General features: G+C 40.5%; 1 protein-coding gene across 3 annotated transcripts in view; it reads right to left on the bottom strand.

Moving 5' to 3' along the window:
- The window catches only part of usp46 (ubiquitin specific peptidase 46), a 32,876-nt gene that overhangs the window by 2,891 nt on the left and 12,595 nt on the right, over nt 1-17,390 (bottom strand). Inside the window, exons 1-7 of one of the 3 annotated variants that reach the window (XR_014890693.1) lie at nt 10,971-11,373; nt 6,760-6,840; nt 6,164-6,377; nt 3,762-4,000; nt 3,208-3,284; nt 3,023-3,106; nt 2,744-2,941 (exon numbers count right to left, since the gene is read on the bottom strand). Coding sequence is in view for 2 of the 3 variants with exons in the window: in XM_085264433.1 (XP_085120559.1) it covers nt 2,744-2,941; nt 3,023-3,106; nt 3,208-3,284; nt 3,762-4,000; nt 6,164-6,377; nt 6,760-6,840; nt 10,971-11,006 (929 nt within the window). In the remaining variant the exon portion in view is untranslated. Of the gene's footprint in view, nt 1-2,743; nt 2,942-3,022; nt 3,107-3,207; nt 3,285-3,761; nt 4,001-6,163; nt 6,378-6,759; nt 6,841-10,970; nt 11,374-17,390 lie in introns of those variants that run through there. The other 2 variants (XM_085264433.1, XM_085264434.1) reach the window with 2 other exon arrangements.

Raw genomic sequence — 17,390 nt, 5'->3', positions numbered from 1 at the left:
GCAGAGAAAAACCCAACAATCGTATGGCCCCCTATGAGCAAGCACTTTGGCGACAGTGGGAAGGAAAAACTCCCTTTTAACAGGAAGAAACCTCCAGCAGTACCAGGCTCAGGGAGGGGCGGGGCCATCTGCTGCCACTGGTTGGGGTGAGAGAAGGAAGACAGAATAAAAGGCATGCTAATCTTTTAGGACACATTCACGCCAAGTTTTAAAGTGTTACACTGTCCAGTTTGATCGGAGTAACAGGAACAAATTCAGTCTTTACAGACGCAACAAATTTTAAATGCACTCGACAAAGTGTGCACTTCTACAAAGAGGAAGGAGAGAGCTGGCGACGCAAAGATTATAAAAGATGGACATAGGCACTGTGATGTAAGGAAGTCAGATTTTATTGCCTCAGTGTTAACATTTTGACCATCACTTAGTTTTCTGGAAAAAGAAGTGGTTCAGTTACCAGACAATCTGAACTTTGTGCGCCACAATCTGGTGGTGAAGCCCAGCAGAGAGTTCCCATTTACAGCTGCCTTTGTGGACAACCACCTGCCAGTTAAAGCAGCTACACCCACAATATTGCAAACAAGAAGACTTGACAGATTTTAAATTATTAAATTATGCAAGGTCCTTAACAGCTGCTGAAGAGGAAATTCGTTGCAGGGTGCAAAACTGTTTCTGTACAAGGCTGTAAACATGTTTACATCTGCTGTTCACTCCGATCAGCTGAGCAGCTGTTGCTCTTGGTCCCTAAACTAGCCGAGCTTTCTCTATTGTGGTCCTGAAGCTTTGGAATGATCCTCCTCTTCACATTAGGCAATCTACTTCAGTGGTGGTCTTTAAATCCAGGTTAAAAACTCGTTTTTATTTGCTGGCTTTGGACTCAGTGGATAACTGACACTGCTAATGCTTTGTTATTTTATTTATTATTCTTATTTTGCTTTTTTTAAATTTTTTTTATTTCTCGTGTACAGCACTTTGGTTGGCCATATGTTGTTTTTAAAGTGCTATATAAATAAAATTATGGTATGTTGTGAAACTGAGGATTTGGAATGGGAGCCTATGGGACTGACTCAGTTTTAGTTTTTACTTCATATTTCACTTTTCAACTTGTGCTGGTTGAAAATTATGGCTGGGCCATATCATACCGTTCACGGTAATACCGATATAATGTTGGGCAACAATAAGAAAATGAAATATCGCGATAGAATATGGGTAAAACACGCATGCGCAGTGCCTTTGTTTTCATACGCATATGGCAGAAAAAGCATGGTGGAGAATGAGAAGGGTGAAAGCGGGTCGTTGAATGAAACGGATGAACCAGAACTGGTTTGTAAAAATGCTGCAACTTCAGTGGTGTGGAACTGGTTTAGCTTTCGTCACAACAAAGCACTATTTTTGGTAGAGCATGCTAGCGGGCCGTCGTTATTACCGCGTTTTTTGGAAAATACCACACACCTTAAATCAATCCTTTGATTTTTCTGAAAATCGGCAGTGCCCCTTATAATCCCGTGTGCCTTATGTTTGAATTCTGGTTGTGTTTACTGACCTCGAAACGATTTTATGTACACGGCACTCGAAAATCTGTCAAATGTTTTAGTGTGACTTTGCTAAGCTACGAACCCGCACAGCTTGATGGATTGTCGGAGCATTACGGCTATCGTAGGCAGGAGCCTCACGGAGTGATACGTACTGTGCTTCAACATAATATTACCGTATTGTGTGTGTATAACCTCTTTTTAAGATTTATGGATATTACACATGGTTATCCTGAGGATCTGTCGGCCAATTTCCACTGGAAATGCCTTTTGGTTAAACTGTCAGCAAGGAATTTGCATTTTCACTGTTAAATTGTATATAACTTTAATGCACATAAAAAACAGCTGCTTGTTTAAGTTAAAATACATTGATGGTTTTTTTGCACTAATAAATTTGTGGAGTTGTAAAGTATTTTGTCTAGTGTCAATTATATCGTCAGCAGACTTCTTTTTTTTTTTTTTTATAAATAAATACTTTATCTTAGAAGTATTTTATTTTAAAATGCAAAGTATGCTTTTTAAAATAAAAACCTATTAGTGTGGATTTACCCAGAGACCTGAAGCCTGAACTATAACACAGGATGTGGGACTTAGCGAGGTAACTGCAGGTTTAACCCCTGATTTTCAGGAAGATGGTTCACTTTTTACTGAGGTACATCTCTGTGGTCATTTGTGTTGCAGATGTACCCAGCTCTGTAGCAGGTTACGCTGGCAATAAGCGATCAACAGGCATGAAATCACCTCCTACTGACCAATTGATTCACCAGAAAATAACATCATGATTCCTGGAAGATCCCTCAAACGTCTGAGCGAGGATGTCAGCAGGGTCTAAAGTTTTTCAGCAGTTTCTAAAGTCTCTGTCTTTCTCTGATGACGCAGATTGGGAAAGCCTAGGTTGACTTACGAAGCTCTTTGAGTAACTGCTTAGCCTGATTGCTAACGTTGGGGCAGGTGAAGCCAGATAAGGAAAAATATCCTGGCAATGTTGAATTTGTTTCATAGTGCGGGGTTCTCGTTCCACTGCCTTTATGGGTCAGCTGAAAAAATGTAAAGTCTGATCAGTGAGTTGGTAGAGGCTTAAAAAAATGAACCGTGTTATTTTTTTAAATTCCAAAACATGACACAATAACAGCCTTACATATCTACTTTTACCAGGTGTGACAAGATCCATCACACGTACTTTTGCTATATGTATAATAATCAGTATACTATACCTTCCACAGTGCACCACCACAGCTACTAGATCATACATGCGATCCAGGTTGACTGCATCCCCAGACGTGTTAAAGAGACGGAGTTCTAATGGGAAAACCACCCGATAGGACAGCTTGGTGTAGCGGTGCAGCTGCTCCATGTACTTAAACCTCTTGAGGTGTAGCGCCAGGATCATAGGAAGTTTCTTCACACGCATCCTGCAGTGAAGAATACATGCTTAGGAAGGAGCCTTTCTGCAGGAACATAACACTGGTGGTCAAACGGAGTGCTTTACTGACCGTTTCTGTGCTTCCTGCTTGCTGCAGCATGTCTCACAGTAGTATTTGTATTCACTGCACAAAGTCTCTGTGTTACTAAAGTCCCTGGAGGAACAAGCAGACCACAGGAGGCTCAATTACTGAGTCTCACTCACACCAAAGGGAATATGTCAGCTCCGTCTGAATGTATAATAAATCAATACTACCTGAGACAGTGTGTTATTGATGTGTTCTGCTCTACATCCACAGAAAGATCCAGAAAATCCTCATCTTTGCTGCTCACCTGTCAGACAGCGAGAGACACCGATGTAACTCATCTGTTGTTACACTGACAGAGTCAGTGAGACTAAGCCTGCTGTTCTGTGACAGAACAGCCACCCACTCACACCTACACACACTCAGCCAGTCTTTGAAATGCTTATTTGACTGAATGGCTTTTGTCTCTGCACCCTGCATCGCCTTGGTGTTTTGCAGGGGTTGTTCTGGGGAACCTGTTTCACTCCTTGCCCTCAAAAAAGGTGAGGACAAAACCTCAGACGGCCCTGACGTAAACCGGGTGGTCAGAGCTCCTCAGAAGCTCTCACTGATTCTCTTTTTTTTTTCCTTCCCATGTCTCTCAGCACCTTTGCAAAGAGCTAATCCCCTTTTCAGACTTATTCAGGTGAGATCTCTTGTTCGTGCACCAGCAAATCCATTACCAGATAGCACAAACTACCTCTCTAATAAACTCACGGTGTAGAAAATCCAGGAGCATACATACTGTTTCACAGTTGAGGCAGCGCGTCTCATTGGTCAGTGTGCCTTGAAAGATATCGTGAACCCACGTGGGCTCCGTCTTGTTCTCCGTCTCAGCCTCGGTGGTGACGGCGGTGCCATTGTTCTTGAGGCGCCCGTTCTGCTTTTCCTGCTTTTTCTCCTCTTGCAGAATATCAGCCACGGTGTTCAGCAGGTAGTTGAGGAATTCGTGTGCATCTTGTTGCATGTAGTTGTCAAACAGATCTGGAAGGAGACAGAGATAAATGCATACAACTTCAACTTCCTGCAGAAATAAATAGAAATACATAATATTTCTACCACAATGGGCCTACAGGAGGCTGTTATTTAAACCTATGCATCAATTTAAACATCTGAAAGCTTAATAGATCAGTGCTACAGATAAAGGACTGGACCACAGCTATTCAATGAGCCCCCCAAAAAAGGACCAATAAGGTTGTAACTGTTACCATAAAGCAGGCGCTTGGGAGAAGCAGCTAGCCTAGATCTGTATATATTAACAAAATTTGCCCTAAGCCATCTCTAAAGCTAGCTTTTTAGCTAATTAAACCTTATTTTAAAAAATACGTTTCTGGAGCACGTTGCTCCTAACCCCTCAAAATATACTTTTTTTCTATAGAATACAGTAAAAACTGTGCACCAGTATAGATAAAGAAGTGGTAGACCAGTATCGACTGGTTCTTTCTATGTTACATCAGGGGAAGTAACAGCTGTTGTAGTTCTGAAAACTACAGGTGTGTTTAATAACAGTAATAACTGCTGGTTCATTGGCACAAGCAGAAAACAGCTGTCATTACAGTGATTTGTTACACCTGCATTACTCTCACTGCGATGCTGCACTTTGAAAATGTCTGCCTTGACATGTTGTAAGTAAAATCAGCAGGGTTTATTTATAATAAAAACATCCATACACATTCTTTGTTTTAACAGATCTGTATATAAAGGGGGAAATGAGAAGGGAATGGTGGCGGCTGCCGAGGGGGAAGAAAAAAAAAAAAAAAAAAAAAAAAGCGTCCAGAGATGAGCCAGCTGACCAAAGCTGGGTCTCAACAGAGATTGCATTGTTCATGCACATAAAGAGCTTCCTCAATATGGACAGCAGTGAACAGTCAGCCTTTCTGTCAGCTCTACTCTGAATGACCTTACCACCAACACGCACCTGCCTTTCACTTCAAATATTCAGACTGTAATGTAGCTCAAAAGCACACTAAACTAAACCACAGCACTCAGCTCTCCATTTATGGACACGTGTGTGTGAAAGGATCCACATGACGGACACTTAAGTCATTCTTCAACACACTGTCTTAATGTTTTGAGCATATAAATTTTGACAAGAAAAATTACTCTTCTGAGAAATTATTAATGCGAGACTCTTCTTCCAGTAATCCAGCACATAACACCAGAACACTAAAACTGGGACACCTCAATGGGATTAACCCCTTTTTATTTATTTATTTATTTTTAAACAGCACCAGTGGCAGGCCCATTTTACAAGCACTCTATAAATGACAGTAACTCAGTTACCATTTGTGCTAGAGACACAATTCAAACGGTTTCGGGAAGAAGAAAAAGTGACCTTTAAGGGGATATTTGGTGTTTCATGGCAGCACAAAGCATTCACAAGGCACTGCTGTCTGAACACAGGAAGAAAAATCAGCTCGGCACAGAGATTACCATGTGCTTTTCATATTACTGTAACTCCTCAACTATTTCGAGCTAAAGAGAAAATTTGAACGGTTCCTGAAAGATCAGAAGTACTTTGTAACTTTTACAACCAAAATTGCAAAATAAGTCTAAGCAGCCTGTATGACACAAGGTTCATAAACGATTAACTGAGATGAGATCCAAGTGCCCTTAAACCCTGTATTATCAGAATATGGGGGTACTTGTTGCTTTGGGGAAGTGACAAATTAATTAGCAAATATTTATAAGGTGCTTCTCTGCAAATTAGCCAAGTACTTTGTGAACAATAACTAAAAAATATGCTGAGCTGCCTCTCCAGTGAGGTTTTCATCCCAGGAACAAACCCCAACTGGGCTGACGGTAGTCCTTGTTCAGACAGGAAGGGTTGGCGGACTTTGAAAAGTAGATCTTGAGGACTGTCCACTACTTAATCAAGAGTACATCTGGACATACATATAGAAGAATAAAGTGTTTATGCAATTCTTGGCAATCGGGAAAAAACCAAAAACAAACACAAAAAAACCAAACATATGTTTATATTTTTTACCACAAGGTCCATTATCCAAAATATAAGGTTCGTGTAACTTCCTGCCACTGTAGATGGCGTAGACCTCACAGTTCTTATTCTTTTTCTGTGTTCATACAATTCCAGCACATGATATAACAAAGGCCGACTGTGAAACTTTCATTATGATGTATGCTCACCGTTCTCCTTCCGTAGGCGGGAGATGAATTTCTTGGGCGGTATGACGCCAACTTTTTTCTTCTGCGTGGCAATGGAGTGGAAGAGGTCAGCCAGGCACGTGAGCAGGTTCTCCTTCTTTTTCTGCTGGGCTTTGTACGCCAGCACATTCTCCCGGAAAGGCCGGCAGAAGTACAGAGCCTGGAGCACTGAGTTACAGTAACACGTGTTTCCAAACTGAGGGAGAAAACCACAGGGAGACATCGACACAAAACCGTGATGAGGAAGCGATTTAAAACAAGGACTCGAATATTTCTTTTAGATTATCTGTTAATAGCTCGTGGAAAAACGCCAGTGTGTTCTATTGTTGTTATCCATTTGGCAGACACAGTGTCTAGAGCGTTGAGAAACTTGTGTGTTTACATAAATGTCTCATTAAGGAAACAGAACATCCCCGTTTGGCCAAGAGTCTCACAAACAACATTGTTACCTCGAATACCCGCTGACCAGCCGAGGACATGACTCACTGCGGTCCCGTGGCATTTTGTTTTGAAAAATGACACCACTGTTGTTTGGCAATGGCTTTTGTTAATGCAAGCGAGGATTTAGTGATACTCACATTGACCAATCCGAAGTAGTGTTCGTTGATTGGGAATTGCTCCGGGCCGATGTCTTTCTCCAGAGCAGAGGCATTGGTGCCCTGAGAGGACAAAACACGAGACGCTCTGTCATCGTAATCATCTCATATTCCATTTGAATCATTTCAGTAGATTTCAGTGACAGACTTATTTGCTTAGTCCGGTGTGTGAATATACAGGCAAATGAATATGGAAATGATGCATAGTCAAGGGCCAGGAGCAGCTATACATCTGCAGCTATGAGGCAAAACAAAACTGACTTTTTCTGTAATTAATAAAATTATTATTTCTGGAATATGTAAAGATCTCAATTTTCTGCAGAAAGCACACACTTCTGCACATCTTGCTTCCTTTCGTCAGAACAACAAGTCATGTCAATGTAGAAAACGGATATAGTCTAAACAGGTAGACCCGTATCAAAAGTCGGGACTCTTGCTGCACCCAATTGCTGAGACAGAGCACTTATCTCTTGTCAGAGCTCAAAGCTTTTTCAAATGAATCACAGCTTTGTTGAGTGAACACAGCAGACAATTTAGGTTGGGGAAGGCTTTGACTTCTAATGACTGTCATTTCTCATCTGTCAAAGCAAACAATGGATACCCGTCTGTCCGGCTTACCACTTCCAGTCTCCAATGTTTTGGGAGACATGCAGGTCCCAGGAGAGACGAATTACCAAGGAGAATCCACACATGAAATATCACATCCAACCTTTACTGACATCTGAAACCACACTTTGAAATTTGAGCTCCTCCTGATAACAGGAAGCGGGCAGTGGTATTGTTAATTTAGAAAGGAATAAATTCTTAAAGGAGACATATTATGCTCCTTTCTACATATTTTTTTGATTAAGGCAGAAGCTTGAAATAACAATTATTCATCTAACACTGAAGGTGCACTGTTGCTTCACAGCAAGAAGGTTCCTAATTTGAACCTGTTGCCCTGCATGTGTGCAGTCTACATGTTCTCCTTACTCCTGCACGAGTTTTCTCCAGGTACTTCGGCTTCCTTCCACAGTCCAAAAACGTGCAATTTAGGTTAGTCGGTGTTAAGAAAAATCCATGGATACTAATAATAATAATAATAATGATAATATAATGACTGGTGCAATACACTGCAGCATTTTATCGGCCCATATCCATCAGTGCGTCCTTAACTTGTAACATCTCGATTAGATTACTTAGTTAAGATTATTTAATAAATAGGGTTAGGGACCTACTGACTGGGGGATGCGCCGATATGATATTTCGATCAGGATAAAAAAAAATTATTATTATTATTTTTTTTTTTTAAATTCACATGAAGATGGCTTCCCTGTGAACTGCTTGTTCCTGCTTTATGTTTGGTGAAACATTTGTTGGGAGGCTTTCACTAGTGTAGTTATATATTAGGGATGCAACAATACTCGTATCGGTATTGAACCGTTCGGTACGCATATGTATCGAACAATACAAAATTTTTTATTTATTTTATCAACTTTTCTTCTGACGATGCTGTCTGTGTTGAGCGCTCAGTGAATCTGTGTTCGACTACTCCGCCTAGGCTGCACTGTTGAGTGCAGATCCACTGAGCGCAGCGTAAGCTAGCAAGACGGAAGCTAAGCTCGAAATTGAACCTCCCCCACCTTCATTCAGATCTGGCGTTTGGAACTATCTTGGTTTTCATGTGAAGCATGACCCTGATGGTAAGCGCGTCATGGACAAAATTAAAACAGTATGTTGGATGTGCCACGCAATGCTCAATTGGTGGGAACTAGTGCGTTAGCGCAGTTAGCTTGTTAACGTGTTGACGCCGTCCAGCCCCACGCACGGGGCGATCCGCGGTAACTCGTTAACGGAGATTTGCTGCGTTATGGCGTTAATGTCATTTTAACGAGATTAACGCTGACAGCACTAGTGGGAACACAACGAATATCACTGCACATCACCTGATGGACAACATCTCCCACCCCATGCAGCAGACTGTGACAGCACTGAGCAGCTCCTTCAGTGGGAGACTGCGGCACCCACGGTGTGGGACGGAGAGATTTCGCAGGTCTTTCCTCCCCACTGCTGTCAGACTCCATAATAAAGACTTTAACTGATCAAGCACACACATCCATACATATGCAATAATACTAAGTGCAATAATCCTTTCTGTCATCGTTGTATTTTTACTCAGTTGTATATAGTATTTGTATTCTATTTTTATCTTATTGTATATTTATTTTATTTTATTCTATTCTGTACAGTTGTGTACTGTATTTATTCTTATTGTATTCTAATTTTTGCCTCATAACTTTTGCACTGTCCACTTCCTGCTGTGACAAAACAAATTTCCCACGTGTGGGACTAATAAAGGTTATCTTATCTTATCTTATTTACGCCGACATCATCCTAGTGCAAAGACAAGTGGAAGCAGACAAAAACAACAAGCACGCATGCTACAAACTTTACCCGAGTCATTTAGACAACCGTTAGCATATGATTCTCCGTATGGGGACCTGGTATGTTTAATATGCTGCTGAGAATATAGCCCAGAAGAAGCGTATAGTATAGCTTTTATTTTGGAAAGAGACATTTCTCTGTAAACTCTCTTTTCCAAAGATGAGTGATTTCTCGATCAGATAGATTTATTTTTTTTATTTTAGCAACATTACATTTAAAAACCGCATTTGGTTTCACTGAAATATACAGAGGCTGCTGGAGGCTTCCCATGAGTGTTTCTTCTTCACTCACCTCTTTTCACTCAGTGTATTTATACAGCACTGTTCATTTACCCATGTCTTATTATTAATCTCAGCTCTCTCTTTCACAATGTGTCTTTTGTCTTGTCTTCCTCCCCACACCCCTCAACAAGTTGTGGCAGATGGCTGCCCTTCCATGAGCCTGCTCCTGCTAGAGGGTTTTTTTCCTGTTAAAGGGGAGTTTTTCCTTCCCATTGTCACCAAGTGCTCATACTGTCTTTGCCTTACAATATAAAGTGCCTTGAGGTGTCTGTTATTGTAATTTGGTGCTCTATAAATAATACTGAACTATATATATATATATATATATATATATATATATATATATATATATATATATATGGATATGGATATGGATAGATAGATAGATAGATAGATAGATAGAAAATATATATAGAAACAAAAGAAAAACACCACACATCCTGATGAGATATGGATTAATATATCAGTCTGTGCAATCTAAGAACTCTAGCAGCTCTGACTGACACTGCAGGCTTTTCACATTAGCATCTAGTCTAAATAAAGCAAAGGCCACTGGCATTAGGCAGAGCCGTTTAAGTCTGTTCTTACCCACTCTTCACTGCCCCTGAACACACCAGGAGCACAGATTAGTGCAGATTCCTGCTCTATGCTACCAGGATGTAACCGGTCCTTTGCTGCAGCACCACATTATGCAATCACACCAAGCTGTCAAAGGCAGCACGCTCCCCCATCCCTCTTGTCAATCACCGGTGACAACTATACAAACTGTACATTGTGTTGTCTCGCCAGGATGCAACACACAATGCAAACGCTCCACGTGTTCTGGGAATCCATCCTACCTGACAAACCATCCTACCCATTGTTTCTGCGTATGGGCACAACACAAATTTAAGTGGCGAACCGTCCTACCTTTGTGAATGTGACCTACAAGCATATTTTAACAGCTAAAATTAAGTGGCAAATCGTCCTACCTTTGTTAATAAGATCTAGAAACATACTCTGATGGGTAAAATGAAGTGCCAAACCAGGCTACCTTTGTGAATGTGACCTACAAACATACTTTAACGGGTAAAATGAAGTGGCAAACCGTCCTGGCTATATGAATATAAGCTACAGCATACTGTGATGGGCAAAGTTAAGTGGCAAACCATCATACCTAGTTAAATTTGTGGTGGAATTACTCTGTGACAGCAGAAATGTGCATAAACTACTTATGGTAGGACGTTTTGCCAAAGGAGGATGGTTTGTCAGAACACTGGCAAGCTTCAGCGTGCAAAGGTGCACAAAAGGGGCCCTGTCTGAGCGACAACTAACTAAAGTATGGGGCCACGATTTAAACTACTGTGTATACTCGTTTTAAAAAAAAAACCTGCAGTGTGCACATTCTCTGGGTGCAGGTGGGAGGCGACTCATCACACACACACACAGGTTCAGCACAGTGCCTGCAAGCGGATCGATATCAACACGGAAAAGCAGCGAGTTACTCACCATATTACAAATGGAGGCGATGTTTCTGACAGTCATTTAGTTTACAGTGTCCCCTTCACCGCCATCTTTATAAAATAAACATAGCAAGGCGACGCTGAGCAATGAAGTTAATTCGCAGTCGCGGCTGGAGGCCAGACTGCAACCTCAAGCGTCAGAAAGCAGGCAGAGAGACACGGAGCACCATGCAGCCGGCACGGAGCTGAGGGGGACTCTCAGTGTGGACACGGCTGCATCCTCGCGCACATATCGAACACCCCTCAGCTGGAAAACGACAGTGCACGAGGAGACAGGCGAAAGTTGCAGGCAGCAGGTTGTTAGCAACGTCTAGGAAACGAGCCTGCTGTGTGAGGAAGCACTACAGTCCCGCCCACCAAGGGAAACCCCCGGACCTGATTGGTCCGGATTTAACCGAATTGATTGACGTGATTGAAGAGCCATATGCAGACATGCACAGTGGCGTTTAAGTGAGCCGCAACCAATCATCTGCGATGATTTTGAGCAGGGATTTGTAGTTCGTTTTGTGATTTATGAAATTTAAAAGGACTGAAGGGTTTATGCAAAAAGCCTTCTGGTGACATAAAGTAATTCCCCCATAGAGAAGTGGTGTGAAGCAAAAAATATGTTTTCAGGTCTAAAACCAGCAGCTTTTTTTTGCTATATGACACCTTTTGCTGCTGTCAATACTAGGGGTGCAACGATACACAAAATTCACGGTTCGGTTTGATACTTTGGTGTCACGGTTCGATATTTTTTCGATACAAAAAAATGTTCATGCCTTTTTAATTTGCCATTTATTAAAATTATAAATATATATTTTAACTCAGAAGTACAGTTTTTAAATGTAATGTTGCTGAAACAACATAATAATAAAAAAAATAAATCTATCCGATCGAGAAATCACTCATCTTTGGAAAAGAGAGTTTATTACAGAGAAATGTCTCTTTCCAAAATAAAAGCTATACTATACGCTTCTTCTGGGCTATATTCTCAGCAGCATATTAAACATACCAGGTCCCCATATGGAGAATCATGTGCTAACGGCTGTCTAAATGACTCGGGTAAAGTTTGTAGCATGCGTGCTTGTTGTTTTTGTCTGCTTCCATTTGTCTTTGCACTAGGATGATGTCGACGTAAATGTGCAGTGATATTCGTTGTGTTCCCACTAGTGCTGTCAGCGTTAATCTCGTTAAAATGACATTAACGCCATAACGCAGCAAATCTCCGTTAACGAGTTACCGTGGATCGCCCCGTGCGTGGGGCTGGACGGCATCAACACGTTAACAAGCTAACTGCGCTAACGCACTAGTTCCCACCAATTGAGCATTGCGTGGCACATCCAACATACTGTTTTAATTTTGTCCATGACGCGCTTACCATCAGGGTCATGCTTCACATGAAAACCAAGATAGTTCCAAACGCCAGATCTGAATGAAGGTGGGGGAGGTTCAATTTCGGCTAGCGTTGAGGCAGTTGCCATGTTGCACCGAGCTTAGCTTCTGTCTTGCTAGCTTGCGCTGCGCTCAGTGGATCTGCACTCGACAGTGCAGCCTAGGCGGAGTAGTCGAACGCAGATCCACTGAGCGCTCAACACAGACAGCATTGTCAGAAGAAAAGTTGATAAAATAAATAAAAAATGTTGTATTGTTCGATACATATGCGTACCGAACCGAAAGCACTGTATCGAACAGTTCAATATCGATACGAGTATTGTTGCACCCCTAGTCAATACATATGTTTTAAGAGTAGTCGCTGTAGCTCAGAAGCTAGAGTGGTTTGCAAAAGGTCAGTGGTTTGATTCCTGCCTCATCTGGTCTGCATGTCCAAGTATCCTTGAGCAAGTTACTGAACCCCGAGTTGTCCCAGATGCATCCACCAGTGTGTGAGTTAGTTAAAAGTACTTAAGCATAGAAAGAAAATTATGAATGGGTAAAGACACTGAATTTGATTCCATTTCAATGCAATTTGACATTATAATATTAGAGAGAAAACCCAAACGATCAGATATGTATCTATGATCAAGCAACGGTGAGAAGGAAAAGGTCAATTTTAACAGGAAGAAACCTGCAGCAGGACCAGTGTCAGGGTGGAGCAGCCATCTGCTGTGTCCTGTGGAAAGGAGCCAGAGTTCATGAATTACTAATGATTACATACAGTACTGGTGTATAAACACACGGGGAGTAAAGAAGACATCCCCATTGCATCAAGAAAAGTACCTTAGCAGCCTAAACCTATTGCAGCGTAACTTAGTGATGGTTCTGGGTCACCTGATCTAGCCTTTACTATATACTTTATCAAAAAGGAAAGTTTTAAGTTTAATCTTAAAAGTAGACAGCATGTTTGTCATTTCCAAAGAAGAGGGACCTGATAGCTGAAGTTAGTGCAGCCTAGAAGCAATAAATGCATGGACCAGCTTTTCAGCATCAATTTGAGACAGACTGTTTCTAAATATTAGAGATATTGTGCAAATGAATAAAGGGAGTTCTTTATATTTGTGCAATATAGAAGCCGTAAGAAGATCATTATGTACAACATTCACTACTGTTTCTGTGCTATGATGAATTTTAAATCCTGATTAAAATGCTTCAAATAAACTGTTCCTTTGGAAATGATCAGTTAAAAGTCACAGTGATGGTTTAGAGGAAGACATTAAGTTAACTCAGAAAGATTAATTGGACAGAAAGCGTCTAAATAAAGAGTCAGAAAATATTGCGAAGTTGCACGATCATTTAAATTTTGAGAAAAGTAAATTAAGTCTAATTAAAAAAAATAACATTTATGTCGAGACTTTCATTTTCACCATCTATATCTGTGTTAAAATCATGTATAATAATGATTTTATCAAAACGGAGCACTAACTCAATTAAAAAAAAAAAAGTCTGAGAAATCAGATAGAAACTATGAGGTGAATGATAGATAACAAATAAAGCTGTTTTTTGAGTTTTCTGGGTCTTTGGTTGATCAATAACAGGGAGTGAAAGATTGCAGCCACTCCTCCTCCTCGGCCTTAGCTTTGAGGATTCTGACAGTCAGTATGACTCATTTAAGCTAACGTATTCATCCTACATCCTCTGCTTCCTGGTTCCATTTGACTATGAAGCCCACATCATGTTTTGGACACCCAGCATTTTAAGGAGAACATGTAGCTAACAATGTCACTCCTGGCATGAGGCTCAATATTAATTTTAGTGACCTCCGATTGATGCAAATGGGTGTCATTACTTTCACTGTGATTTGCAATCTCACTGAATATATGCTTACTTTTAGACAGCAGTATCAAATTGTCTCCAGTGTTGTCTGTTCTGGCCCTGGAATACAATTAACTATGGTTACTGGAGTCTCTAGCTTCACATTTCTAAAAGTGCTTTGACTGCTCAAATGGAGCAGAAAAGTCAATATAAGTATGAGTTCAGTTACTAGAATTGCTGTTTCGCAATTTTTCCAGTATTGTAATTTACACCCTTGTCTGTCCTGTCTCTTATATAGAGATCTGCCAGCAGAGATTACTGTCACCAGTTCAGTATCCAAAATAAAATATGATCACAGTCTCCCTTATTTCAAGGCTGTGAAAAGTGTTTTTACGTAATATTACAATGCAACAATTTTGACCTCTTGGTCAAAATTGCAAATTTCTTCATCATTTTATCCTGTTTTACATTTCTGGAAAATGTTGCCATTGTCATTAATTTAGGAATTCTTGAGTTATGGTCAAAAAGACAAGGTCACAGGCCCTTACACGCAAAGTTGTTTTCACATATGCACTGCACATTCCCGGGCAGAGTTAGGAATCCAAATGTCTGACTCACTTAGTTCAGCCAGTAAATGGATTTTAACCTGCCAACTCTCTAGCATAAAGACTGAGATATCAAATTAAGTCCATGTGTGAACAAAGCAGGTCATTGTCTTGTAAACTTACAGTAAGCGTATGGGTGTCATGTATTCTACCTCCTGCATGTGCTGCTCAACTATTCAGCTTAAATTAGATGAAATACTTCCAGTAGTAAAAATGCATCTGAAGCAACATTCTTTTTCTGCGCAAAATGTCATAACATTAACAACTTGAAAACAAGTAAAAACAGCCTGGGTGAATGTGATCATATTTAAAGAATTTCTACCCAACAGATATTGTGTTCAACTTGAAAACATACGAAAAAAACCATCGAACAAGGTGTACAAGAAAATTAATATTCAAATTTCATAAATATATGGCATTCACATTGAGTTTGTTTTATTTGTCCAGGAAGTGAAACTCTTGAGATTAATAACCTTATTGTAGGATCCTTCTGGGGCCAAGATAGTAGCGGTGCAACAATACTCGTATCGATATTGAACTGTTCGAACCAGTACGCATATGTATCGAACAATACAAACTTTTCTTCTGACGATGCTGTCTGTGTTGAGCGCTAAGTGGATCCGCGTTCGACTACTCCGCCTAGGCTGCACTGTCGAGTGCAGATCCACTGAGCGCAGCGCAAGCTAGCAAGACAGAAGCTAAGCTCGGTGCAACATGGCAACTGCCTCAACGCTAGCCGAAATTGAACCTCCCCCACCCTCATTCAGATCTGGCGTTTGGAACTATCTTGGTTTTCATGTGAAGCATGACCCTGATGGACAAAAGTAAAACAGTATGTCGGATGTGCCACGCAATGCTCAATTACATTGGTGGGAACTAGTGCGTTAGCGCAGTTAGCTCGTTAACGTGTTGACGCCGTCCAGCCCCACGCACGGGGCGATCTGCGGTAACTCGTTAACGGAGATTTGCCGCTTTATGGCGTTAATCTCATTTTAATGAGATTAACGCTGACAGCACTAGTGGGAACACAACGAATATGACTGCACATTTACGCCGACATCATCCTAGTGCAAAGACAAGTGGAAGCAGACAAAAACAACAAGCACGCATGCTACAAACTTTACCCGAGTCATTTAGCACATGATTCCTGGTATGTTTAATATGCTGCTGAGAATATAGCCCAGAAGAAGCGTATAGTATAGCTTTTATTTTGGAAAGAGCCATTTCTCTGTAATAAACTCTCTTTTCCAAAGATGAGTGATTTCTTGATCAGATTGATTTATTTTTTTTATTATTATGTTGTTTCAGCAACATTACATTAAAAAAACTGTACTTCTGAGTTAAAATATATATTTATAATTTTAATAAATGGCAAATTAAAAAAGCATGAACATTTTTTTGTATCGAAAAAATATCGAACCGTGACACCAAAGTATCGAACGGAACCAAACCGTGAATTTTGTGTATCGTTGCACCCCTACAAGATAGATATATTCCAAGTTGGCAATACTTATTTGTTCATTTTTTTATTTAAAAAAAAGAAGAAAGCACTCCTGAATAAAGTCCAGACAAGCACATATGGAACATGTAAACTCCGCATAGATGACCCTGCCTGAGTTTGAACAAGAATCCATGTACTGTGAGACACCAGTGCTAACCAAATTCACCAATCCAAAATCAGTTTGGAAATGGTAACATAATATATCCTCTTTTCATGATGCATCCCCTTGGGATCTTTCCTGGAACGCTGCTTGCCTTTTAAACCTCTGCTTCTTTTAAATTTCAAATGGCCTGTTTGCAATCCAGGCCTTTTCTTTAAAAAGTAGTCCCCAACTCTTGATAATATCATAAAGAGATTTCTTTAGACTTCAGAGGAATCCTTTCTGAAACTGAGAGGCCTCAGAGATAATCCTTTACACTTTGAAAACGTATGTTGTGCATTCTTTTGCAAGGTGACATTCTGTAAATTATCATTTAATTTCCAGTTATTTGGTTCTCTATCTGCCAATTAGTTGACAATGAGGAAAAGAGAGAGGGCATTATGAGGTAAGGGCACCTCAGGAGTCCTGGGCCCTCGGGACTCTCTCATTTATCAGCAGCTTTGTTTGTGCTTTCAAAACATTCCCTCAGCAATTATCCCCTTAGCATTTCAATATGAACAAAAAGAAAGGAAAACAACAAATAATTATGACAGACATACTTCAAAAGGGATGGGAAAAGGAGAAAGGAATAAAAGTGTCAACAGAACAACAAATAACAGAATAACGGGGGCAGTTTGAGCTGAGGAGGATGGGAGAGCCACATTGTTGATCAGATGTTTTGTATGCACCATGTACTTACTCAGAATCTTGCTGACTGATGTTCTCATGGTTTATCTGTGAAAAATGTTTGATGGGTGGGGAAACAGTTACATGTGGTTGAAGCTCCTGGCTCTTGACACAAAACATTCCCAGACTTGCTTTCTATTTTGGTCCAGTCAGTATTAATAGGACAGAGACCACAGCAGATGCAGATGCCATGACTCATACTGCTTTTATTGTAATTTTTCCTGCTCTTTATGTTCTCAGTAAGTAACCATAAGAGCAAGAAAAATATGGTCATTGTAAAAGCATTTACAATGAAACCCAGCT

This window comes from Mchenga conophoros, linkage group LG23, assembly GCF_057382185.1.
Source record: "Mchenga conophoros isolate Kocher_MC1m ecotype Shallow Benthic linkage group LG23, M_conophoros_male_GT1.1, whole genome shotgun sequence".
NCBI classification, from domain to species: Eukaryota; Metazoa; Chordata; class Actinopteri; order Cichliformes; family Cichlidae; genus Mchenga; species Mchenga conophoros.
Note: the sequence above shows the minus strand (reverse complement) of the source record. Positions and strands in the feature narration are given on the sequence as shown.